The sequence below is a fragment of the Balaenoptera physalus genome (assembly GCF_965194825.1).
Source record: "Balaenoptera physalus genome assembly, chromosome: 16".
In the NCBI taxonomy this organism is placed as follows: Eukaryota; Metazoa; Chordata; class Mammalia; order Artiodactyla; family Balaenopteridae; genus Balaenoptera; species Balaenoptera physalus.
Window position 1 is genome coordinate 42,474,346 of NC_138898.1, and position 27,258 is coordinate 42,501,603.

General features: G+C 37.4%; 1 protein-coding gene across 3 annotated transcripts in view; it reads right to left on the minus strand.

The window, feature by feature from the left end:
- Positions 1 to 27,258, minus strand: part of SEL1L2 (SEL1L2 adaptor subunit of SYVN1 ubiquitin ligase) — a 122,005-nt gene that overhangs the window by 84,497 nt on the left and 10,250 nt on the right. For 2 of the 3 annotated variants that reach the window (XM_082428609.1, XM_082428608.1), the window contains exons 2-3: positions 14,051 to 14,106; positions 5,754 to 5,922 (exon numbers count right to left, since the gene is read on the minus strand). In XM_082428609.1, coding sequence (XP_082284735.1) covers positions 5,754 to 5,922; positions 14,051 to 14,106 — 225 coding nt within the window. Of the gene's footprint in view, positions 1 to 5,753; positions 5,923 to 14,050; positions 14,107 to 27,258 lie in introns of those variants that run through there. The other variant, XM_082428607.1, reaches the window with a different exon arrangement.

Sequence of the window (27,258 nt, forward strand, 5' to 3'; positions counted from 1 at the left end):
CGTCATAGTTCTGTCAGAGGGTGCTCTCCACATACCTCTTGCTTTCTTTCTCAGCATCCCAGTCTGTTGCTTCATTTACAAATATTTTCTCCCATTCTGAGGATTGTCTTTTGGTCTTGTTTATGGTTTCCTTTGCTGTGCAAAAGCTTATTTATTTATTTATTTATTTATTTATTTATGGCTGTGTTGGGTCTTCGTTTCTGTGCGAGGGCTTTCTCTAGTTGCGGCAAGTGGGGGCCACTCTTCATCGCGGTGCGCGGGCCTCTCACTATCGCGGCCTCTCTTGTCGCGGACCACAGGCTCCAGATGCGCAGGCTCAGCAATTGTGGCTCATGGGCCTAGTCGCTCCGCAGCGCGTGGGATCTTCCCAGACCAGGGCTCGAACCCATGTCCCCTGCATTGGCAGGCAGATTCTCAACCACTGCACCACCAGGGAAGCCCCTGTGCAAAAGCTTTTAAGTTTCATTAGGTCCCATTTGTTTAGTTTAGTTTTTATTTCCCTTTCTCTATGAGGTGGGTTAAAAATGATCTTGCTGTGATTTATGTCACAGAGTGTTCTGCTTATGTTTTCCCCTAAGAGTTTTATAGTGTCGGGCTTACATTTAGGTCTTTAATCCATTTTCAGCTTATTTTTGGGTATGGTGTTAGGAAGTGTTCTAATTTCATTCTTTTACATGTAGCTGTCCAGTTTTCCCAGCACCACTTATTGAAGAGGCTGTCTTTTCTCCATTGTATATTCTTGCCTCCTTTATCAAAGATAAGGTGACCATATGTGCATGGGTTTATCTCTGGGCTTTTTATCCTGTTCCATTGATCTATATTTCTGTTTTTGTGCCAGTACCATACTGTCTTGATTACTGTAGCTTTGTAGTATAATCTGAAGTCTGGGAGCCTGATTCCTCCAGCTCTGTTTTTCTTTTTCAAGATTGCTTTGGCTATTCGGGGTCTTTTGTGTTTCCATACAAATTGTGAAATTTTTTGTTCTACTTCTGTGAAAAATGCCAGTGGTAGTTTGATAGGGATTGCATTGAATCTGTAGATTGCTTTGGGTAGTAGAGTCATTTTCACAATGTTGATTCTTCCAATCCAAGAACATGGTATATCTCTCCATCTGTTTGTATCATCTTTAATTTCTCTCATCAGTGTCATAGTTTTCTGCATACAGGTCTTTTGTCTCCTTAGGTAGGTTTATTCCTAGGTATTTTATTCTTTTTGTTGAAATGGTAAATGAGACTGTTTCCTTAATTTCTCTTTCAGATTTTTCGTCGTTAGTGTATAGGAATGCAAGAGATTTCTGTGCATTAATTTTGTATCCTGCTACTTTACATATTCATTGATTAGCTCTAGTAGTTTTTTGGTAGCATCTTTAGGATTCTCTATGTATAGTATCATGTCATCTGCAAACAGTGACAGTTTTACTTCTTTTCCGATTTGGATTCCTTTTATTTCTTTTTCTTCTCTGATTGCTGTGGCTAAAACTTCCAAAACTATGTTGAATAATAGTGGTGAGAGTGGGCAACCTTGTCTTATTTCCTGATCTTAGTGGAAATGGTTTCAGTTTTTCACCACTGACAACGATGTTGGCTGTGGGTTTGTCATATATGGCCTTCATTATGTCAAGGTAAGTTCCCTCTATGCCTACATTCTGGAGGATTTTTATCATAAATCGGTGTTGAATTTTGTCAAAAGCTTTTTCTGCATCTATTGAGATGATCATATGGTTTTTCTCCTTCAGTTTGTTAATTTGGTTTATCACATTGATTGATTTGCGTATATTGAAGAATCCTTACATTCCTGGGATAAACCCCACTTGATCATGGTGTATGATCCTTGTAATGTGCTGCTGGATTCTGTTTGCTAGTATTTTGTTAAGGATTTCTGCATCTATGTTCATCAGTGATATTGGCCTGTAGTTTTCTCTTTTTGTGACTTTTTTGTCTGGTTTTGGTATCAGGGTGATGGTGGCCTCGTAGAATCAGTTTGGGAGTGTTCCTGCCTCTGCTACATTTCGGAAGAGTTTGAGAAGTATAGGTGTTAGCTCTTCTCTGAACGTCTGATACAATTTGCCTGTGAAGCCATCTGGTCCTGGGGTTTTTTTGTTGGAAGATTTTTAGTCACAGTTTCAATTTCAGTGCTTATGATTGGTCTGTTTATATTTTCTATTTTTTCCTGGTTCAGTCTTGGAAGGTTGTGCTTTTCTAAGAATTTGTCCATTTCTTCCAGGTTGTCCATTTTGTTGGCATATAGTTGCTTGTAGTAATCTCTCATGATTGTATTTCTGCAGTGTCAATTGTTACTTCTCCTTTTTCATTTATAATTCTATTGATCTGAGTCTTTTCCCTTTTTTTTTTCTTCATGAGTCTGGCTAACAGTTTGTCAATTTTGTTTATCTTCTCAAAGACCAAGCTTTTAATTTTAATGATCTTTGCTATCATTTCCTTCATTTCTTTTTCATTTTTTTCTGATCTGATCTTCATATTTCTTTCCTTCTGGTAACTTTGGGGGGTTTTTGTTCTTCTTTCTCTAATCGCTTCAGGTGTAAGGTTAGGTTGTTTATTTGAGATTTTTCTTGTTTCTTGAGGTAGGATTGTATTGCTACAAACTTCCCTCTTAGAACTGCTTCTGCTGCATCCCAAAGGTTTTGGGTCATCGTGTTTTCATTGTCATTTGTTTCTAGGTATTTTTTGATTTCCTCTTTGATTTCTTCAGTGATCTCTTGGTTATTTAGTAGTGTATTGTTTAGCCTTCATGTGTTTTGTGTTTTTTACAGTTTTTTTTCCTGTAACTGATATCTAGTCTTATAGCTTTGTGGCCAGAAAAGATACTCGATAGGATTTCAATTTTCTTCTTAGAACTGCTTCTGCTGCATCCCATAGGTTTTAGGTTGCCGTGTTTTCATTGTCATTTGTTTCTAGGTATTTTTAAAATTTACTCTTTGATTTCTTCAGTGATGTCTTGGTTATTTAGTAGTGTATTGTTTAGCCTCCATGTGTTTGTATGTTTTACAGTTTTTTTCCTGTAATTGTTATCTAGTCTTATAGCGTTGTGGTCAGAAAAGATCTTTGGTACGATTTCAATTTTCTTAAATTTACCAAGGCTTGATTTGTGACCCAAGATATAATCGATCCTGGAGAATGTTCCATGAGCACTTGAGAAGAAAGTGTATTCTGTTGTTTTTGGATGGAATGTCCTATAAATATCAATTAAGTCCATCTTGTTTAATGTGTCATTTAAAGCTTGTGTTTCCTTATTTATTTTCATTTTGGATGATCTGTCCATTGTTGAAAGTGGGGTTTAAAGGCCCCTACTATGATTGTGTTACTGTCGATTGCCCCTTTTATGGCTGTTGGCATTTGCCTTATGTATTGAGGTGTTCCTATGTTGGGTGCATAAATATTTACAATTGTTATATCTTCTTCTTGGATTGATCCATTGATCATTATGTAGTGTCTTTCTTTGTCCCTTGTAATAATCTTTATTTTAAAGTCTATTTTGTCTGATATGAGAATTGCTACACCAGCTTTCTTTTGATTTCCATTTGCATGGAATATCTTTTTCCATCCCCTCACTTTCAGTCTGTATGTGTTCCTAGGTCTGAAGTAGGTCTCCTGTAGACAGCATATATATGGGTCTTGTTTTTGTATCTGTTCAGCCAGTCTATGTGTTTTGGTTGGAGCATTTAATCCATTTACACTTAAGGTAATTATCGATATGTATGTTCCTATGACCATTTTCTTAATTGTTTTGGGTTTGTTATTGTAGGTCTTTTCCTTCTCTTGTGTTTCCTGCCTGGAGAAGTTCCTTTAGCATTTGTTGTAAAGCTGGTTTGGTGGTGCTGAATTCTCTTAGCTTTTGCTTGTCTGTAAAGGTTTTAATTTCTCTGTTGAATTTGAATGAGATCCTTGCTGGGTAGAGTAATCTTGGTTGTAGTTTTTTCCCTTTCATCACTTTAAATATGTCCTGCCACTCCCTTCTGGCTTGCAGAGTTTCTGCTGAAAGATCAGCTGTTAACCTTATGGGGATTCCCTTGTATGTTATTTGTTGCTTTTCCCTTGTTGTTTTTAATATTTTTGCTTTGTATTTAATTTTTGATAGTTTGATTCATCTGTGTCTTGGCATGTTTCTCCTTGGATTTATCCTGTATGGGACTATCTGTGCTTCCTGGACTTGATTGACTATTTCCTTTCCCATATTAGGGAAGTTTTCAACTATAATCTCTTCAAATATTTTCTCAGTCCCTTTCTTTTTCTCTTCTTCTTCTGGGACCCCTATAATTCGAATGTTGGTGCATTTAATGTTGTCCCAGATGTCTCTGAGACTGTCCTCAATTCTCTTCATTTTTTTTTCTTTATTCTGCTCTGCGGTAGTTATTTCCATTATTTTATCTTCCAGGTCACTTATTATTTCTTCTGCCTCAGTTATTCTGCTATTGATTCCTTCTAGAGAATTTTTAATTTCATTTATTGTGTTGTTCATCATTGTTTGTTTTCTCTTTAGTTCTTCTATGTCCTTGTTAAACGTTTCTTGTATTTTCTCCATTCTATTTCCAAGATTTTGGATCATCTTTAGTATCATTACTCTGAATTCTTTTTCAGGTAGACTGCCTATTTCCTCTTTATTTGTTTGGTCTGGTGGGTTTTTGCCTTGCTCCTTCATTTGTTGTGTATTTCTCTGTCTTCTCATTTTGCTTAACTTACTGTGTTTGGGGTCTCCTTTTCACAGGCTGCAGGTTTGTAGTTTCCATTGTTTTTGGTGTCTGCCCCCAGTGGGTAAGGTTGGTTCAGTGTGTTATGTAGGTTTCCTGGTAGAGGTGACTGGTGCCTGTGTTCTAGTGGATGAGGCTGGATCTTGTCTTCTGGTGGGTAGGCCGCATCTGGTGGTGTGTTTCGGGGTATCTGTGAACTTATTATGAGTTTAGGCAGCCTCTCTGCTAATGGGTGGGGTTGTGTTCCTGTCTTGCTAGTTGTTTGGCATGGGGTTTCCAGCAGTGGAGCTTGCTGGTCATTGAGTGGAGCTGCGTCTTAGCATTGAGATGGAGATCTCTGGGAGAGCTCTCGCTGATTGATATTTCGAGCAGCCGGGAGGTCTCTGGTGGACCAATGTCCTGAACTCAGCTCTCCCACCTCAGAGGCTCAGGCCTGACACCTGGCCGGAGCACCATTTCCCTGTCAGTCACACAGCTGGGTCATCCTGGAGAAGATGCCCTGAAGCCAGGAGAAAGCTAGATGGGAGACCTGTCAGAAGGCTTGTTTGATAAAATCAGGCAAAGGATGGTGACATTCTGTACCCAGGCTCTACGCGCGAAGGGGAAAGTGTGCCTCAGGAAGGTGAGCGTGCACTTCCACTGTTTATATTTTCTAGACTCTTCCTGCATCCAGAGAAATCTCTCAACTAATCAGTTATGTCTTTACTAGAGAGAGTTTTAGATTGCTAGACCAGAAAAAAAAGGGCACTATATTAACTTCGATTTTCTTTAAAGTAAGAGGGTTTCTATTAGCAGAATATCTGAAATGTTTTATTCACATAATTTTGGAGGTTTTTTTATTCATGAGTCTTAATTATCAACCTTGCTTATTATCATCAGTACAAATTCTAAATTAAGTCAGTGGACAAAAGGTGACAAAATTTAAGGCTTTTGTGTGTATAACTCTTTATGACTATATCCTAAGACTTTTTGGAAAGTAGCTACAAAATTTGATTTTAGAGTACATGAAGTCATTTTTAATTTACATGTGAGAGGGCATTCTACTTACAATGATTTTTACTTCTTTTCCACAGATGTTTATTTCGAATTCCTTTTATTCTTAATTTATGCTGATTCTTCTTTTTTTCTAAGAGATTTTCTTTTTTATTGAGTACATTCATCGATTTTTTTTGTTCCAATATATTTGATAAATATTGTTTGATTTCACTCACTGATACCTACAAAGAAAAAGATTTTTGCTCATTTTTTTCATGTGTAGCTTTTAAAAATGAAACAAGTGACTCTTTAAAAACCAGCTTTACTGAGATATAATTCATATGCTATAATTATAAATGTAAAATTGTACATTTAAAGTATACAATTCAACGACTTTTAGAATAGTCACAGATACGTGCAATCATTACAATTTTAGAACATTTTTATCACTTCAAGAAGAAACCATGAGTCCTTTAGCTATTACCCTCCCTCTTCTCCCATTCCAACTACTCCCAGCCCCATGCCATCACTAATCTATGTTCTACATGTCTACACATTCCCCTATTCTGGATTTGCATATGAATGAAATCATATAGTATATGAATTTTCGTGACTGACTTTTTTCACTTAGCATAATGTTTTCAAGTTTGATCCATGTTGTAGCATGTATCAGCACTTCATTCATTTATATGGCCAAATATTATTCTTTATATGGGTACACTACATTTTGCTTATCCATTTGCCTGCTGATGGACATTTGGACTGTTTTTACCTTTTGGCTATTATGAATAATGCTGCTACTAACATTCATATACAAGTTTCTGTATGGATAAATGCGGACTTTAAATGTGATTCTTCTTATTGTAGGGTTGCCAGGTTCAGCAACGGAAAATACAGGGTGCCCAGTTAAATCTGAATTTCATATAAGCAATGAATTTTTTAAAAGTATAAGTATGTGACAAAGATTGTATGTTAACAAATGGACCCACAGTGTATGATGGCTCAGTGGCCGTTCTGCAATAACCAGGTGTTCAAGTCAGTAGCAGCTCTGCTCTGTGCTTTCATTCAGGGACCTGGGCAGATAAAGGCTGTGCAAGCTTCAACATGTGAATTCCAAGGTTTCCCAGAGTATTGATATCTAGTAGACAGAAAGGGAAAGAGCACAGAAGATCTTGTGCAGAAAGCATTTTCTGTTTGTTCGTTTTGTTTTGTTTTTTGCTTTGCTTCATTTGGTTTGCTTTGCTCAATTTTCTTTCATAGGCCAGACCTAGAAGTGGCATACAGTGCTTTCAGTCACTTTCCATTGGCTGAAGCTGTCACATGGCCCCACCCAACTGCAAGGGGAGTTGGTAAATATAATCTATCTGGGTATCATGAAGAAGAGAACATGGACTTTGATGGGCCTCCAGCATTCTTTGGTACAATGGGATTATCATATATTATTGCTATTAAAAGAAATTGAATTTTTCAATTCAAAAATAGCCAACAGCTAAGTTGAGGAGGCAGTAAAGCTTGGCAAATGCCTCTGATTATCTGGTGTTTCCATATCCTCCTTCTACAGAGGGTGTTTCCTGATTTTGATTCCTTTCTCACCTAGTAGGAGTGGGCAGAACAATAGCCAGCTGGAGCAAGTATCAGGGAGCCCTGGCAGACAGAGAGCCTTCCTCTAACTCTTAAAAGCATCTGAAGATTATATAACTCAATAACAAATATTTATTGAGTGTCTACCTCAGACCCTGTTCTAAGAGCTGGGGAGATAGACATGAACAAAAATATTCCTTGTCCTCATGAAGCTGATGTTCTGGTGGGGAAGATAAGAGTCAACTGATAAAAGGAGGTTAGGGGATGAGTAAGGGACAAGTATGAGTAAGAGTAAGGGGATGGAACTGATCGAAGTTGGTGTTATTTGATACAGATGGTAAGGGACAAGTTCTCTGATAGCATTTGAGTAGACCCGCTAGGAATTGAACACATAGTGGCAAATAAGACACAAGAATTTTCTGATCTTATGGAGTTTTCATTCGTCTGTGAGAAGACAGACAATAACCAGTAAACAAGTTAGTATCATGTATCAATACATGCTATGAAGAGACTAAAACAAGGAGATGTAAAAAAGAGTGATATGCAGGGTAAAGAGGGATTGGTGTACAGGTAATTTAGATTGGATGCCCAAGAAGCCTCATTGAAGAGGTGACTTTGGAGCCAAGAATTTAATGACAGGAAAGTAGTCCTGCCTAGATATTGGGCAGAGCATTCCAGGCAGAGGGAAGAGCAAGTACCAATGCTCTAAAGTGGAGACAAATGTGTATGTTCTAGGAATGGAAATAAGGCCCCAGTGACTGAAGGAGTGTGAGCTAAGGGGAGAATTACAAAAGAGAAAGACAGAGAGAAGTAGGGATCATATCATGTAGGGACACAGTAAGGAGTTGACATTTTATTCAAAAGACAAGAGGAAGACACTGGAGGGTTTTAAGTGACAGGCTCTCCTTTACATTTTAGAAAGAAGGAACATTCTGGCTGACATGTGAAGAGCGGATTGCACAGGATTAAGGGTGGGAACAAAAAGTACAGTTCAGAGACTATTGTAGTCAACCAGGTGAGGGATGATGGGACTCAGATGAGTGTAGAAGCAATAGAGATAAATTACATGGGCGGATTTAGGATATGTTTTGGAAGTAGTGCAGATAGGGACTGGATATAGGCTTATCCCCAAGGACAAAGCTGAAGATAACTTCTTGTTTTTTGGCTGGACCAGCTGAGTTGATGGAGATTCCAGTTACAGGGATGAAGAAGAATGGGGAGCAGGGAGGAATTGTGGAGGAAGGAATCATTCTCATACCGCCACACACATACATGTGGTAATGTCTCCAAATTGTGTGACTATACACATGGAAAACAAAAATGTTTTGGTTTTTTGTCTAAGTGGGGGTAAGTGTGAATCATGTTTGCTATGGAATGGGAAGTGAGCATCATTCCCTGCAAATGGGAGATAGCTGAGAAGTTAAAGAAGAGCTGGAAGGTAAGGATTCTTTGTCTGTCAGACACTTTCCCTAGGGCTCAATAATCAAGGGCGTATCTTGCTTTCCTTAACTATCTGTGTCCCCTTTTTCCCCCATCTCACATGCCCCAAAACCGTCTCTGTTTCTTGGCCCTGTGTAAGGTCCTAAATTCTGCTGAAAAACCTCTCTGGGAAAAGAGCACATGAAAAGTAAGAGCTTATTGAAAGCATCAGTGAGGACGAGAGCAGTGGCAAACCCAGACTAGCTCAGCACTTCCTCATTAGTGGCCCCTGTTGGGGGGATGAGTGAGGTCCTACAGAGCTGTGACAGAGAGCGCAAAATAAGCGCTAGCAGCCCAGCCACATAGGGTCTTGAGATAGGAGGACTTGGTCCAGCCTGTAGCCTTATGGAAGTTGGCATGACTTTTCCTGTGGAAGGAAAAAAAAAGCAAATTCTCTCAGCTCCACTTAAGGTCTACAGAATCAAAAACTCTGGGGGTGAAGCCCAGCAATCTGTGTTTTAACAAGTCCTCCAGCTGATTCTGATGCATGTGAAAGTTTGGGAACGCCTGCCCTAGGTCGTAGTGAAGAAGGTAGACAGCAAATTAAAATGGAATTAAAGTACACAAATAAAATATTATAAAATTTCTATCACTCATCAGACAGTGAAGATATTTACACACATAACAAAGACACATTGAAGCTGATTGTCTGGATTATGGTTTTTAACAAGGAATTTAAGTTGTAACAGATTACTCGAGCTTTCTAGGTCTTAAATAAATGTGTATATATATATATTTGGGAAAAAAGGACTGGCACTTTTAAATTAGAAAATCTCACTGATTTAGTAGTTTTTCTCCTTTAAAGTAAGATTTTACTTATGAGATGCTTAAATTGAAGTAAATGTATTTTTGGTAATGATCTTATTATTTTTCATTTTTCCTAGACTATATTCAGTTAAGGATATAAAATAATCTTGAAAACTTTTTCCTAACATGCTTAAGTTTTTTTTTAAATAAAGCAAATATGGCAATAGCCACTTGTAAATTAAAAGAATAGCTACCTCTTACATAGAAGAAATAACTCATTCATCAGTAAAAATATTTCTTTCTCTTGGCAAAGACAACGCTAATTATTTTATTGTGTATTTGTACATCTACCTTCAAAAGTCACCAAATAACAACAGCAGACAGCTATCCAAAGATAACTTCTGAAATGTGGGAAAATGGTGAAGTAGAAAGTAATAGGGGAAAAATAAAATAGCATCAGTGATACTAATAATACAGTGCTAATATAACATTTCTATTAATTGGCAGATGCATTATAAGGGTAGCTTTCTGAATTTAAGAGAACATTAAGAACCAACACATATTAGAATAGTTATATTCTGCATTTTCACATGCAAGGAGCAGAAAAAATTACAGTTAAACATATAGCCATATTAAGTATTCATGGTACAAGGGATAAACAGGTAATTAAAATCAAAAGGTAACCCTAGAAACCTGGTTTTTGTCATTAATTTCAGTACCTTTTTTCTCATAACTTTCACTAGAGTTTCTGTTTTGTCCCTTAAAAAGGAAGAAAATACTGATATGCTACAATATGGATAAACCTTTGGGACTTTATGCTAAGTGAAATAAGTCAGTCACAAAAATACAAATACTGTATGTGTCTACTTATATGAGGTACCTAGACCATCAAATTCATAGAGACAGAAACTATAACGGTGGTTGCCAGGGGCTGGGAGTAGGGGAGGAGTGGAGAGTTATTATTTTATGGGTATAAAGTTTCAGTTTTGAAAGATGAAAAGAGTTCTGGAATTTGGTTTCACAACAGTGTGAATGAATGTACCTAATACTAATGAATTTTACACTTAAAAATGGTTTTGAGGGTAAACTTTATGTTATGTATATCTTACCACAATTTTTTAAAAAAACCTTGAATTCTGTAACATACTTGTTCCCAAGGGTTTTAGAAAAGAAACTGTGGTCCTGTAGTGACAAGCTGCCAACTCTAAGTCAAGTAAGAAGGGAAGTGAGAATGTGAGGGGAATGATGAGCAGTAAAAGCGACAAATAGACTTGAGGTCCTGGTGGGACTGAAGTATTGACAGAGTAACCTGGAAAGCATCAGGGGTCATTAGAGACTTGGAAACTTGAAATTTTAATTTGAAAAAGACATAGTCCAGATTATGACCATGGGAGTAGAAAGGAGTGTGCAATTCTTGGAGCGAACAGATCTAAATAACAGAACTGAGAGGCTAGGATTCATGGATACTAAAGTCACTAAGAACAATGACAGGAGTGGAGTTGGAGACAAAGACCATGGGCTACTTCTCTGTCCCCATCTCCTATTACTCTCCCAATGAGAATGTAGCAATAAGGAGGAAGATGGATACTGACCACCCCAACTAGGACCAACATTATTTTGCAATGGGAGAAAATTCCCAAGAGGGCTACAGGGAAAGAAGTTCTCAGGAGACAACCAGATTTCAGTTAAAATGAAGGTAAAGGCAGCATTTGGAGAAGTATGACACCAAGATAGGTGACTAGAAAAAAAATAAGAGTCCACGGGATGGAGAATCCACCCATTTTATAATGAAAGTCTTAGATGGTAGCACCATATTTAATTAAATCTGTAAATCTTTATTGTATCTACCATATGCAAAAAAGTTTGACAAGATACTTTCTTACCCTTTAGAAGCTCACAATCAAGTTTAAGCAATATCAAATGGAGGTTTCACAAAGCTAAAAAAAATTAGAATCTTTTGGAAATTCCAGATTCCAGTGACTGTATTTGGTACATGGTAGGCATTGTGTTGAATGAATGAAATTTGTAATACAAAGATCTTTTAAATTTGAACATGCTTGGTTATTCTAATCTGTAAAATGGGGTTAATAAGTAACCACTTAAATAACTAATTAACTTCCTTCACAGAAACGTTAGGAGAAATGAATAGTATATGTGAAGGGATTTTATAAAATTTAAAGTATTAAATAACTGTAAGACATAAATCAAGGTACCAAAATGTGTAAAAAAAAAAAAAATCTAACTATTAAAACAATAACAATAATCTCAAAAACAACCAGAATGTGTCTGCTTAGGTGAAGCAGAGAAAGGAAATGAGGACTCTGGGAACTCCGGTGAAACTGTGCAATCCTGCGAGCTGGGCTACTTTTTCCTTGTTTTCACTGTTGCTCTTGGTAGCGGTGGTTGTCATAATGGTCTCTCAGCTATACACTTGAATTGCTACCTTTTGCGGCCTCAGTCACTCCATGATAGGACATTAGATACCTGAGAGTCTACCCCTGCTCTGTGATCATGATCATTCTTTAATACTGAAGGAAGTAATACACAGAACTCCTGAAAGTATTAGATCCTTAACACAAAACAAAGTGTCTTTAAACATTATTTTAAGTGTGAATGTGTGTTTTTAGAAAGTGTGTGTTGGGGGATGGAGGAGTAGATGATACTCTTGTGGATTTTAGAGTTATAAAGCCAGAAAGAGAAAACCTAGGGAAAGAGTAGCTATACATAGATGAGTGTTCAAAAAAATTATGGTGCAAATAGTAATTATTATGAAAGATAACTAGAATTTACCATGTCTACAGTAGGGGTAGAGCTAGGCAGAGAATGTTTTCAGCCAGATAACATCCTATTTATTACAAAGGAGTCATGAAACAATATGGCAAGTTGAGTGAATTAAGGTTACTTGATCCTGGCTGTAGTAAAGAATGGATGTAAGGGAACTTTGCATTAGAGTCATTTGCAGTCTTTGATCTTTTCACTTCCGTAGTCTGTGCTCTATGAGGTTGGTGCTAAGGAAGGTAAAAAAAGAAGAAACTCCAGGGGAATTGAGTGAGATATACAGTTTACAAACAGGCCACCCTGGCATGTTTTCCATCTTTGACAGGAAGATAGTGCTTTTGTTTTCCAATATTCTAAGATCTCTAGTATAGTTTATAGTTTTCTATTTTGCTTGGCTGTACGTGGGTAGAGCTGGGGTCCTCTCCCATATTTACTGTATAGGTCTCATCTATTAATCTCATTGGGGAGGATGCTTATGGGCCTGAGCAGCGTCCTTGGTCCCAAGCAGTAAGGAGGTCCTCGAATCCAAAGGGGGCTTTTATATGTTATTGGGCAGGCACTGCAAATCATAAGATAACGAGGAAAGCAAGATGACCTGATGAAGCAGATGTCCTTCAGTCTCTACCTGCTCAAGGACAAACTGAGCTTTATGCCAAGCTCACTTCTATTTCTGCAGATAACAATCCCACTGCTAATTATGGGACGTGGTAGTTATGGGGAAAAAGCTAAATTTGCAGGGGTTTAGAAAATGCTGTAATGTAGAGGGTTTTTAATTTATATAAACATTTTTTTCAAAGTTTACTTCTTTGATCTGGATTTAAGATTTATTCATTAATTCAATTAATATTTATTGAGTGCCTGCTATGTGCCAGGCACTGCTCTAGTTATTGGGGTAATAGCAGTGAACAACAGAGACAAAAACCCCTGCTCTCATGGAGTTTATATTCTAGTGGAGGGAGAGTGACAACAAACATAACAAAATATGGTATGTTACATAATGGTAATTCTGAGAGGAAAAATACAGCAAGGAAGGGAGATAGAAGGTGTCGTGATAGTGATTTTAGAGTGATTGCAACTTTATAGAATGTCTAGGGAAGGTCAAGGGAAGGTCACTCCAAAAAAGATGACATTTGAGCGAAGACCTGAAGGAGGCGAGGGAAGGGAGCCATGTGGATATCTGGGCTCAAGGATGTTACAGGCAGAAAGAACGGAAAGGTGGGCACGCATATGGGGTTTCTGAGGAACAGCACAGAGCCCAGTGTGTCTAGAATGGTGTGTGTAAGGGAGGTGATGTCAGAGAAAAAGCAGTGGGGCCAGAGCACAGAGTCTGTTAGGCAAGACGTCGGCGTGAGATGGTTGCAAGGAAATGACTTAACGTTTACAGGATTATGCTGGTTGCTGGGTTGAGAATAGACTGAAAATGTTAAATTCTTTCAAGATGTCAGAAGACATCCTGAGGTTAATAAAGTTTAATAAGCATCTGTGACTCTATAAGCCAGACTGGTCTCTGCCCTTTTTGTCTTAGTACTTAGGACCTCAGACGGGCCACGGTGTATAGAAAGACTCAGGCCTGATGACATTCTTATCTTCTCACAGTGGAATGAACAAATATTTGTTGAATGAATGAACAAAAAATATTGATTGAGAATGAAAAAAAAGGAACAGAAACAATAGTCAATAATTAGTTGTTTAAGAAAATCTGAGCATGCTGAGTAAACACTACTAATAGTGCCTATAGCTTATATTTTGTATTGGAAAAATATAATGATTTAGCAAAATATTTACCTGTGTGGTGACATTTCTTTCTTTTTGCTTTTTATTATGTTTTTCTGCTTCGATAGCTGCAATATACAAACGTTTTTATAAAATATGAAAACATTTTCTCTTTAAAATTTCACTACAGTGTGTTAAAAAACTTTTGGATAACTTAGAATTCTAAGAATAATAATTTAAAATAATATACAGTTTAAAGTTACTAATAGTGTGTTACAAAGTAATTCCTTTACTGATAATTTTTAAAGATGTAACTTGACACCAGACGTAATCTAAATACTTTAATCAAGCATCATGAAATTGAGATAACATGAAAGAGTTCTACAAATAATGGAGCTAATTACAATTACAACAGTTGAAAACTTTTTGAGCTAGAATTTAATTAAAAAGTATCTAGGTAGGGCTTCCCTGGTGGCGCAGTGGTTGAGAATCTGCCTGCTAATGCAGGGGACACGGGTTCGAGCCCTGGTCTGGGAGGATCCCACGTGCCGCAGAGCAGCTGGGCCCGTGAGCCGCAATTACTGAGCCTGCGCGTCTGGAGCCTGTGCTCCGCAACGAGAGAGTCTGCGATAGTGAGAGGCCCGCGCACCGCGATGAAGAGTGGCCCCCGTTCGCCGCAACTACAGAAAGCCCTCGCACAGAAACGAAGACCCAACACAGCCAGAAATAAATAAATAAAAATAAATTAAAAAAAAAAAGTATCTAGGTAAATAAAAGCCTCTATTAATAGAGAATATTAAAACATAGAAGAGAGAATACAGTCTTTTAAATTTTTATAGACTCATCCATATGGCAGAGAGATAGTAAAAATTAATATAGTTGAATGATATAAATATCTGAGAAATGTAGAGTAGTATAATTATATCAGGCTTTGAAATTTAAGCAAATAATCTTCACAAGCAATTTTTAATGAATCTTTTTATGAAGAATAGACTATATATACCATAAAGAATACATATGTAGTCATTGATATATTTCATTTTTGCACAGTACTTGAAATTTATTAACTTACATATTTAGAAAAATAAGCATTTGAAAACCTGATATAAAGTGGTGATACCTCATGACACGTCAACTACTTTATTAGTATTGCTCAGTTTCAATTACTGAAAAATTATTTGATGCACAGCAAAAATGACCCCACATATTTCCTGAAGTAAAAAGATGCATGTATGTGATACATTCAAATTTTACAGACTGAAGAACTTGACTCAAGACAAATATAGGGTAGTCAAAATTTTATATTTCCAATAGTCATGAGCTTGTACTTTAAGAGCAGGTTATGAATTTTCTAATGTTATCTCTGACATTTTATTTATTAATTTGATATGTTTTATTCTTTCTCCCACTAATGAACTTTAGCACTTGGCCTCACAATTCTGTTTACTTCATAAGCCAGTCCTTAAAGAAACTGATCCTAGGTTTTTTGATATTTAGTCTTCTGTCAAATTAGAGAAACAGTTGGCAAATTCTAAATAAAAATCCAATAACTACATGGTGACAAATGCATTAATATAAAGCACATGAAAGATTTAAAGATTATACATATTTCATATAATTATGTACATTAGGATTGCTCTTTAGCTTCAGGATGTAAAATAAATTTTACCAGAATAAAAATGTTTACTACAAATGAAACTTTCTTTATCCCAAGTTTGCCAAGTGATCATTTTGGGGCCATGTATACTCATTATCAGAGGCAACATAGCATCATGGCCCACCATGTGGACTTTGAGTCACACAGGACTGTGTTCAAGTCCTAATTTTATACCTACTTCATTAATTTGTTATGCTAATCAAATGAAATAATCCATGTAAAGTATTTAGCACAGTACATAATGCATGTTCAGTATGTTTAATAAATGTTAGCTACATATATAATAAAAATAATAATATTATTATTATTGTTATATGAAGCCTACTTCTTTAAAGGACTTAAGATGCCTTCAAGATAATAGTACATGTAAATCTGTATTTTAAAAGGACTATGGTGAATAAAGCATTATTAAAGACTTAATACTCTGTTAGAATTTATTAATGCTTTGCCTATAACATGACTTCTTTCTGAATTAAGGTATTTTCTTCAAAACAAATTACTTAGTCTAATTATATTTGTGTATTGGAAATCAGACAGTGTGACTGATATTACAGTCACAGTAAACGTCTACTAATTTAAAAATTCCATTATCACAACTAGAAAAAGTAAACTAGAAAAAGCAATGTGATTTGGTATATTCCCATTATTATATTCTCCAAAGTACAGAGAATAAAATTAGACTTAGTATGCACAGAAGGTACAGACACAGAATAAGAAGTAGAAGGTGTCATGTGTATTAGAATAAGAGAAGAAAATTATGGATATTAAATGGAATAAATTGTATTATACACTGGACCAGAAAATCAAACTGTCAGTGATCAAATACTAACATGAAAATTACAGGGCTAAAAGCAGTTATCAAAGGTAGAATAAATGCAGATAAAAGAATTAGTGAAATGGGAGGAGGTGCAATAATCTAACTGAAGGAACAAACTATTTAATAGCTTAAAACATAAAAAGAAGATAAAGGTAGTTGGTCATTATTTACAGCAGAAGATGCACAATAAAAAAAAACCTCCTTTGAAACTCATTTTAAAAATGTGTTTCTTTCCTAAATATCAGGCTTCTAGGTTTTCACCTAGAGAAAACAAACTTTTGATTGGCTACTGGGGAAACCATTCTGCTTCAAATAGTACCTTGCACAATGCTTTCTAGTAGGTTTTTATATCAATTGAGAAACACTGGTGATTGTTGGAGACCTGTCCCACTGTTTCATCACTTCCCTCTATGTGAATATTGATATTGCCACAAATTTCAGCACTCCCTGAGAAAAACACAATCCACTGGGTGCAGGAAGAATATATTAGACCTACTTATGTGTGACTTAAAAAATCTCCTTTATAATTTCTACTTTTGGGGTGTCTTTTATAATATACTAGATCAGTAGTATATCATCCAAATAAATAAATAAATAAATATACATACAACAGAATATACCATCAAAAGTTTTGATATGGAGTCAGCTTTGGAAGGGGACTAAAGTTTTATTCAGCTCTAGAATTGTAGCTCTAGCTCTAATTTATTTATTTATTTATTTTAAAAATTTTTATTGGGGTATAGTTGATTTACGTTGTGTTAGTTTCAGGTGTAGAGCAAAGTGAATCTGTTATACATATACATGTATCCACTCTTTTTTAGATTCTTTTCCCATATAGGCCATTACAGAGTACTGAGTAGAGTTCCCTGTGCTATACAGTAGGTCCTTATTAGTTATCTATTTTACATATAGTAGTGTGTATATGTCAATCCCAATCTCCCAATTTATCCTTCCCCACCCTTATCCCCTGGTAACCATATGTTTATTTTCTACATCTGTAATCTAGCTATAATTTATTATATGCCAGTTGCTTTGCATAATTTAGCTCCGGTCTCCTTAACAACCCAGCACAGAAGCTGGGTTGTTAAGGAGTAAGCACAGAATATTTGTATTTCTATTTTACTGATGAGGAAACTGACATCAAATGAGCATAAGTAACTTGTCCAAGGTCACACGGCAGAGTGGGATTCAAATGCAGGTCTGACTCCAGAGCTATCCCTCTTTCTACTCCACTGTCTCTCCAAACTTTACCAAAGGATTCACAATAGACTGAATGGCAAGCTTCTACAATGACATACAGTCCATTGTCTTTATAAAAAATTGATTTATGCACAAAATTTTACAGGATATGTCTATTTGCATAATGTGAAACACACCATTTTATGTACAAAAGAGCTTTATTATCCCCCATTGAGAAACAAGAATTTTGAAATAGTAAAGAAGAAACTAGCACTAGAGCTCATTGCCTTTAAAAGAATTATCCATATGCCTTTTGGGGGCATGGAGTGAACCCCAACAGCTTTATAGAAAACCCACAAAATTTTTAAAAGAGTTGTGTTGAAAAAACATTACTATCTTAGAGTAAAAGAGATTGAGATAGTTCAAAATAAAAAGAGGCTTCTGGGCCTCTATCTTTCAATGAGTAGGAAGAAGGATGAGAAAGCTTCTCACCGACAAACACAGTTCATTTCTTATGGAGAAGGAAGGACAACCAAGAGGGCAGAGCCAGGAGCTGAGAGGTTGTTGCCCAGAACTCAGGAGAACAAAAGATTAGGAATATACTCCAATCAAGCAACACTGCCTACTCCTGGAGTATAGAAACCTGACAACACGCACCTGGCTGGATTTCCAAATTGTCATGGACCAGTGGCTGTTGTACATTTTCCCCTTCCCCTTTTTTGAACATCAGTGTCTACGGCAGTGTGGTTTTTCTACCTCTCCAGTGTACGCTGGGTACCTGAGGTAATGGGAGGGTAACTTGCCTTTTTAGTTCATAGGTGTCTGAATCTAAAAACTGCACCCAAGGAGCCTCACTGACATCTTGACCTGATGCAGATTATGAGATCATGGATTTTGAGCCTGATGCTATGATTGGATGAGATTTGGACAATTTTGGAAGGGGGAGAATCACATGAGAGAGATGTGAATCATTGAGGTCTAAGGTTAGACTGTTGTAGATTGTCACAACAACAGACCCCAGTGAATCACCATTACCCACGTTCATACCCCTTTACAATGTGACTTTGCCCAATCCTCCCATCAAGAGATGGAGATTATTCTCCCTGCCCTTTGAATGGGTTGTCCTTGTGACTTGCTTTGGCCAAAAGAAATGTGGCAGATGACATTGTTTAACTTCCAAGGGTAGTGCTTGGACCTTTAAGCCTCTTTTACCCTCTTGGAAAAATGCCTTATTACCATGCCAGGAGTAATAGATCATATGGAGAGAGAGACCCAGCTGTCTCCACTGACCACCAGCTGAGTGAAGCTGCATGAATGATCCCAGGTGAGACCAGCAGAAAAATCACCTAGTCAACCCCAAAGAGAATTATGACAAATAATAAATCATTGTTTCAAACCTCTAAGTTTGGGATGTTTGTTATGCAGCAATTGATAACTGAAATAAGCCTGTTTCTTCAGCCTACGAGGACTCCTTGGATAGAATTCTCAATTCTCAGAAGCCACATTAGACCAATAAATGATGCCAAAATAAATCGTATATAATATATTCATAGCATTGAGAAAAGGATTAGAAAAAAATAATATCCCCCAATATTGCCTTGATCACAGTTCTTTTCAGATCCACTTTCTCATGAAAGGCTTGATATACATTAACTCCTGGCTTTACCATGAATTCCCCCAATGTTGCTCACCTCCTTTCTTTCCAGGACATGGTTTATCTTCCTTTAAATGAACATTAGGACATCAGTTAATGTGACTGTTCTTTTACTGACTGAAGTTATGAAAAAACACTTCTGTATTTTATGGGGGATCTGCCTGAGGAGTTAAAGCCAAATAAAATCTGATTCTTTGTTCACACAACACTGACAAATGAAACTAAACAGAAGTATTTTATTGATTCTCCTGTCCTAGTTCTCTAAAATGGTGCTTTATGCCTCACTTAGATCTTCACCTGATTCATTTGGTATAAAAATATTAACCATTGGTTCCTTTCCAAACTTTCTTTTAGACTCTGTGTAGTACACTGGTTTCTGTAACTTTACACTATCCTGGATATCATTCTTCCTTTCAAACCCCTATTCTAGAGTTCCTCTTTGGTTTTATATCCACTAATGACTGTGTATTTCTTAATGCTCAGTCCTCACCTTTTCTCTCTGGAATGATCTAAGAACTAAGTGGGGTCAGCAAAGACTTTGAAGTGGACAGATGGTGAGTGCAGGAGGTCAGGAGCTAGGAAACAATAAGGTACTGATTCTGGGACAGGCGGCCACTTAAGAAGTAAAACCCTGGGAATCAAACTGTGATGGCTGGAAAGCAGAAAAACACAGGTAACAGGAGAATCCAGAGAAGGAATCCAGGCTGGCAGAGGTGAGACAAGTGATGAGAGACAACCTGGCAACAAGGACAGTTCCAAAACCTGGGACTAAAATCATGGGAGCAGGCCAGGGTGGGAATAGAAGTGTAGATGAGTGAGAAATGAGTAAGCAACTGTGGAAATGTAGGAGTTAGAAGAGTGAGGGCTGGTACCTACAAAGGTCCAGAGAAAATTCTGCCAAAGGGATTTTTGTGGGGGTGAGTATTTGGTTCCCTGTGGAAAGCACAGCATAAATCAGACCCTCATCATTTCATGCCTGCATTCTTATAACAGCTTCCTAATGGATTTAATCATGATTATTCTAATTTTAATCCAACTTACATCTACCCTCAGAATAATTTTCCCCAAGTACTCTTTCCAGCAAGGCATACATCTGCTTAGAAACCCACAAGTCTTATTGTACAAAGACTAACTTCCTATTTTGACTTCCAGTTTCCTCCAAAATCAGGTGTAACTTCACATTCAAAACTATCTTTCAAATCCTGTTTGAACCTCTCTCTTCTATTTTCTTGATCTGTCTATTCTTCTGCCAATACTCCAATTAATGCAGATTTATAATTGCATATTTTACAATCTGGTTGGGCAAGAACCTCTCTGTGCAGATACACACACACACACAGAGAAAACACACCCTCATCGTTCCTCTTTTAAAAACTTATCTTGGGAATTCTAGCATAATTTCTTTTCTAGATAAATTCTAGAATAAGTTTGTCAGATTCATTTAAAAATGTGTCGATATTTTCACTGGGATGGCATTGGATTTACATGTTAATTTACAAAGACCTGCCATATTTACAATATTGAGATCCATTCAGGTTTATAGCCTTAATTTATTTAGATTTTTCTCTTTAATGGTCTTCAGAAAAATTTCATTTTCATTACTCATGTATGTCTTGTTTCACTTTAATTAAATTGATTCCTAGCTATTTTATAATTTCTGTCACTATTGTGAAAGGAATTTTTAAAAATGAATTTGTGATTGTTATATTTTTAAAAATGAAAATGAACATTTATTTAGAGTAATCCTAAGTCTTAAAGATTTCTTTGCTTACCATTGATTTTTGGTGTTCCTCCTGAATTTGTGTTTTATTTTGCTTCAGCATATCTTCTAGTCAATATTTCAGCTAAAATTTGTGGATGGTCAATTTTCTGAATCCACTCTTGTCTGTAACTATCTTATTTGGCCATTACACTTGTCTGATAGTTTGTCAGATTATAAAATTCTAGATTCAAAATCATTTTATCTCAATACTAAGAAAATATTTCTCCAGTATCTTTTTGTACCCAATGTTGCTAATGAATTTGAAGTCAACATGGTGCTTTTTTTCCTTATAAATAATGTATTTTTTCTCTTTAGAAGCCTTTAGGATTTTCTGATTATCCATGAAATATTAAGATTTTGCCATTATTTTCTAGGAGAGGGTCTTTTCTCAGTCTTCTTGCTTGGCACTCAGTGGCACTTAATCTAAAAATCTGAGTTATTTTTCAGATCTGGGGAATTTTATTTGATTTCTTTATTTCTTTTTCTAAGTCCTTCGATTTTCTCTTTCTGGAAATCCCATTATGTGGATTTGTAACTTTTGGGTGGATCCTCCAAGGCCTTTAACCTTTATTTTATACATGTCATCTCTCTGTCCATTTGCATTGTGATCTAAGAGAATTTCTCAGTTTGATCTTTGAACCTCCAGGTTGCTCTTCAATTTTGCTATTTACCCTTGAGGCTTTTTTTTTTTTTAACCATTATTTATTTCATTTCCAAAATAGCTCATCTTTTAGACCTGCTCTTGTTTCAAGGATACAGTAACCTCTCTAAATACATCTTATGACAATCATTTTATGTTTTAGTCTTCTACCATTTGTTCTACTTGTTCTATGTCCTCAGGTGTTATCAGGGTGTGTGTGTGTGTGTGTGTGTGTGTATGTGTGTGTGTGTGTGTAGGCTGATGCTTTTCTCTCATGGTGTTAGTTTTTCTCAAATGTTTGGTGATTCTTGATTGTATTCATGTTGGACTTGGATTTTCACTCTTAACCTGTCTGTGAATGCTATAACAATTACCTCAGCTTGCCACTAGTAATGGAGTGTTGTAGGATATGCTATCAGGATGTGACAGGAGCCACTCTTCTGGAATACAGGCTGCTTGAGTATCACTAGCCATTTGCAGCTGTATCCTACATCTCTGGCCCAAATGCCCACCCCAAAATGCCCCCCTTCATGGTGCTTTGTCTCCTTGTGTGCTTAGTTATTTTTATTATGTACTGAAAACCTTATCTGAGTGGGTTCTTTGAGACCTACAATGAAGTTGCCTTCCTGTGGGGGGAACATGAATTTGCTTTTGCCAAGTGCCTAGGGCACTATAGTACACGACCATCTTAGATCTAATTCTAGGCTCAGGATACCTGGGATTACCAAGGCTGTAAATCTCCAGAAGGGCTGGCCTGCGACCATAACTTCTCAGAAATGTAATTTTTCCTTTTCCTTTTCTCCCTGCTCTGCTAAGTGTCAAGTTGTCTGCAGATCCCTGGACTTTGGAAGGGGTGTATTTACTTCTGGTCTGCCCTTATCCTATGAGTATAGCACTTTATGGACTTCGGTTAATGTTGAAAAAGTTTCTTATTAGATGCCTCACCTTTAACAGGTCTTGAGGACTACAGTTCCATCCTTCTTGCTTTGTGAGGCCACTAAAACCAAAGCCCAAGTTTATCTGGTTCAGGGCAAAAGCTGTTTTGATATTCAGGTACAGGGCTGGGACCAGGGTAAGGCAAGTCCAGGCCCTGCTCAGGTGCTCTGTGTTTACTTCTCTGCATTCCAGCAATTCCGTAGATTTTTTTGTCTGGTAGTCCTTTACTAACTTCTCAACTCTTTGATAAATTTAAGAGTTTTGTATATTTTTGTGTCATATGTTTTCAGTGGGAGGGTTGGTCCAAATAACCTAGACACCTAGCCTTTAGTTACCAGAAATCAAAGTGCTGACCTTTCCTTTGTATCTGGTGGTAATGCCATGTAGTGATGAGGGGAGTAGGGGTCAGAACTGCTAGGCTGCTCCTAATGTTGTTTTCAACCAACAACCCTTTCTTTTTGCCCTGGGGCTCCTTCCCTTTTTCCTGAACCCACTTGTACATTTTTTTTCTAGCCATATTCTCTTTTGTACATTTTTGGGCAAAAGTTTCTTCTTTCAATCCATTTCTATCTCTTGTCTTTTAGGTATTCCTAATTCCTTTTTAATCAAAGGCACTTGTTTTTCAGAGCTGATGAGTTGGGGTTTTTTTGTTTTTAACTCTTCTATGAGGGAAGTTGCAGGGTGTACATTACAGTACTTTTTCCAATTTGGGAATATTTCTTCAATCCCATGTAACCTTGGCTCCAAGTCTGTGGGGCAGGCTTAAAGAAGACTTAAAAGAAACCAGTTTTTCTTGCCTACCATATCTCATTAGCAATAAACTATATAAATAAAATTAGATGGCTACTGTAAAAAAATTGCAGATGGCAGTAAAATTACAAAATCAACAAAAAACTGAGAAAATGCCACTGTTGGAGTTTATATAATCATCACACTGTCGAAACAACTGGTTGAAAAGTAAATAATGCAAATCAATCACCTAGCTGTTTGTTCTATACAGAAACAAACATATGTATACTACATTTTAAAATATTTGGAAGATTGATTGCATTTTTATTTTTCATCTGGCTGTTTGGTAGTATGTAGAAATAGCCTGAGGCAAGTAAATATGACAATAAAGCAAATACTCTCAGAAGTCTACTTTGAAGAATACAGACTTAGCATAACAAACAGGTAATAGGGAGTAAAAAGACAAAAAACAAAACTTGGTTCCTATTAGAGGATTCAGGTTTTACTAAACTCTATATTTCAGAGTTTTGAAAATGTGTAAATTTAGAATAATAAAAATACTTACATGACTTACTCCACAGGTTTTGGGAATGTATTTTACAAATTTCAAAGTATTACACAGATGTTAGTTATTCTATTTTACAAGTGTTAACTGAGCATCTATTATATGCCAAGTTCTGCAAGGTGCTATAGGAAATACTAAAGGTAAGTAAAACACAATCTCTGCATTCAGGTAGTTGATAATATAGTGAGAAGGGTTAAAAACTAACTCAGTTGTGAAACTGTGATGCATAAGAAAGTAAAGGCACAATGTGCTATGAGGAAGGGCTTGGGAAAGCATTTTTTAGAGGAGTAGAACTTGAAATGGACTTTAAAAGATTAGTAGGATGTTATGCTGTGGATCTATGGTGGTGATGGGGAAGAAGATGGAATGACAGTCCATTCCTGCAGACAGTCCATCTGTAGAACAGACTGAGAAAGATGTGGAAGTGAGAGAGTTAGGTATACTGAGTAGCTCATAGTTTGAATTGGTTGAAATAAAGGAAGTTCGGATCTAACTGCATAGGATTTTGACTGCTGGCCAAGATGCTGGAACTTTATTCTGTATAAAGTAGGTGCTTGAAACAGGGACAACCATGATCAAATCTGGGGTTTAGGAATATTATTTCCCGCAGTACTGTATTGTGAATAAGAGAGGGGAAAGTTAGAAGTGCAGTAATATAAATAAAAAATACAAAAATAAGACTATAAATTGAGATGGTGAAAATGTATAGATGGGAGAAGCATTGTGGAACTGACAGGATTTGGTGAAGGAATAAAGGAATGAATAATCATAAAGGATTAGGAGATTTTGGCTCCAGAACTGGCCTTGCAAAATAACCCTTGGGAATTAATTTCACCACTCTGGGCACCACTCCTATCATCTGTAAAAACATTGAATTAGATGATAATTAGTGCATTATTAACTGTATGATCATATAATTTGGAGGTTTTACACTTGAGAACCAAGGGAGCTGGGAGGGATGTTGATGCCATTAAGAAAAGAAGAAACATAGGAGAGGAACTTTTTTTTTTGGCTGCGCTCTGAGGCATGCAGGATCTTAGTTCCCCGACTAGGGATTGAACCTGTGCCCCCTGCAGTGGAAGCCCAGAGTCTTAACCACTGGACCACCAGGGAAGTCCGAGAGGAACTAACTCTGAGAAGAAATGCTGAATTTGAGATGTTCGCAGACCATACATTGTTCATGACCATCATGCAGCTGATACGCAGGCCTGGAGATTCAGATGAAGGTCTAGGCTGTAAATACACAGGTAAATGAAGCTGTGGGGCTTGGGAGAGAGCACCAAAAGCATAGAATATGAAGAGCAAGAGAGCTAAGCACTGAACTTTGGGCATAGCATTTAAAGGGAGGGTTGAGGAAAACAAGCCAGTGAAAGAGCCTAAGAAGATTCTACAGAGGTAGAGGGGAAAGAATATAGTGTCAAATGCTGCTGAGAGGTTAAGTAGTAAGAACAGTAAGAGCCACTGGATTGGTAATCATTGGCTATTGGTGTTCTTTGAGAAAGCAGTCTCAATAGATGGGGAGTAGATCTTAGAATCAGTTAGGAGCAAGTAGAGGGCTATTACTGGCAGACAGAATTCTTGGGGTAGTTATGTGATAAGAGAGACATGTGAGCCTTTGCATGGAGAAAATGGAGTAGAAGTGGATTATGAGTCTTTGCATGGAGAAAATGGAGTAGAATTGGGAAGAGTGATTTCTGGTATGACAAAAGGACATGGCAGAAGAGGTTAGTTCCTCAAAGCTGACTGAGCAGGCTTCCCTGGTGGTGCAGTGGTTGAGAGACTGCCTGCTAATGCAGAGGACGTGGGTTCGAGCCCTGGTCTGGGAAGATCCCACATGCCGCGGAGCAACTGGGCCCGTGAGCCACAACTACTGAGCCTGCGCATCTGGAGCCTGTGCTCCGCAACAAGAGAGGCCAAAATAGTGAGAGGCCCGCGCACTGCGATGAAGAGTTGCCCCCGCTTGCCGCAACTAGAGAAAGCCCTCGCACAGAAACGAAGACCCAGCACAGCCAAAAATAAATAAATAAATAAATTAAAAAAAAAAAAAAGCTGACTGAGCAACCAGAAATAAAGCTGATGCAAGGGCATTCATGGGTTCAGCAGGGGCGTCTATTCTCTCAGAGATCTCCAGGTTGAGGGCTGCCCTCTCCCCACTGAGTGCTGTCCTACTGGATGGTTCCAAAGAGTAACAGTAATTGGTTAATATAGAAACCTTTCACATGACTCTAGGATATGAATACAAGGAAAAGCTTTACATATTTCGGGACAATTCACAAAGGAGAAGTGAGCTTCCTTACTGATCCCTAACATAACACAGAAATCAAACTTCTCTCTAGTAGTCAATGGTCCCACCATGACACACCTGCTCTCTCCTGCTTCTCTACAAGGAAAGATGCTCCAGATACTGGCAATTTATTCTTTCCCTGTTTAGAGGCATAATATAAAGAACTGAGGGACTTCCCTGGTGGTGCAGTGGTTAAGAATCTGCCTGTCAATGCAGGGGACATGGGTTTGATCCCTGGTCTAGGAAGATCCCACATGCTGCGGAGCAACAAAGCCCATGCACCACAACTATTGAGCCTATGCTCTAGAGCCCGTGTGCCACAACTACTGAAGCCTGCGTGCTTAGAGCCTGTGCTCCGCAACAAGAGAAGCCACCGCAAAGAGAAGCCCGTGCACCACAACGAAGAGTAGCCCCCGCTCTCCGCAACTAGAGAAAGCCCCCGCGCAACAACGAAGACCCAATGCAGCCAAAAAATAAATAAATAAAATTAACTCAAAAAAAAAGAACACTCTATTAAAAAAAAAAAACAAAACTGAAAGGAAGCAAAGGTAATTCAAAATTCTTGGATTTCAAAAGTAATTCAAAATAGAACTGGTAATGGAAGTACATTTCTCAAGCAGTAAGACATTGCCTGCTTGTACTGCTTAGGCTCAGAATTAACTGCAACATGTCTAGGACTTGGCCTTTATGTGGCTTCTCTGTGGACCCTCCAGGAATATAGATGTGATTGCTAGGCAATTGTTTTCTGACCACCGATTAGTGTGAGATCGATGAGCTACTTGCCTTTTTCAACTGAGGAAGAGGGTTGCTGGGCGGGTGACTATCAGGGGACAGAGTTGTTATGAACTTTCTATTTTAGTTTGTATTTTAATTTTATTTATTTTTTTCTCATTGCAGAATTTGTATGACAGTGAGAAATTACTCCTGAAAAGAGAGACAGGATAGAGAAACCTTGAATCCTGGACAATCTAGAGCTGGAACTTCTGGCAATGTCTTTTTTCTGTCTCAGTTAAATACCTTATACTACCTTAAATCAGCAGCTGGATGGATAGGGTGG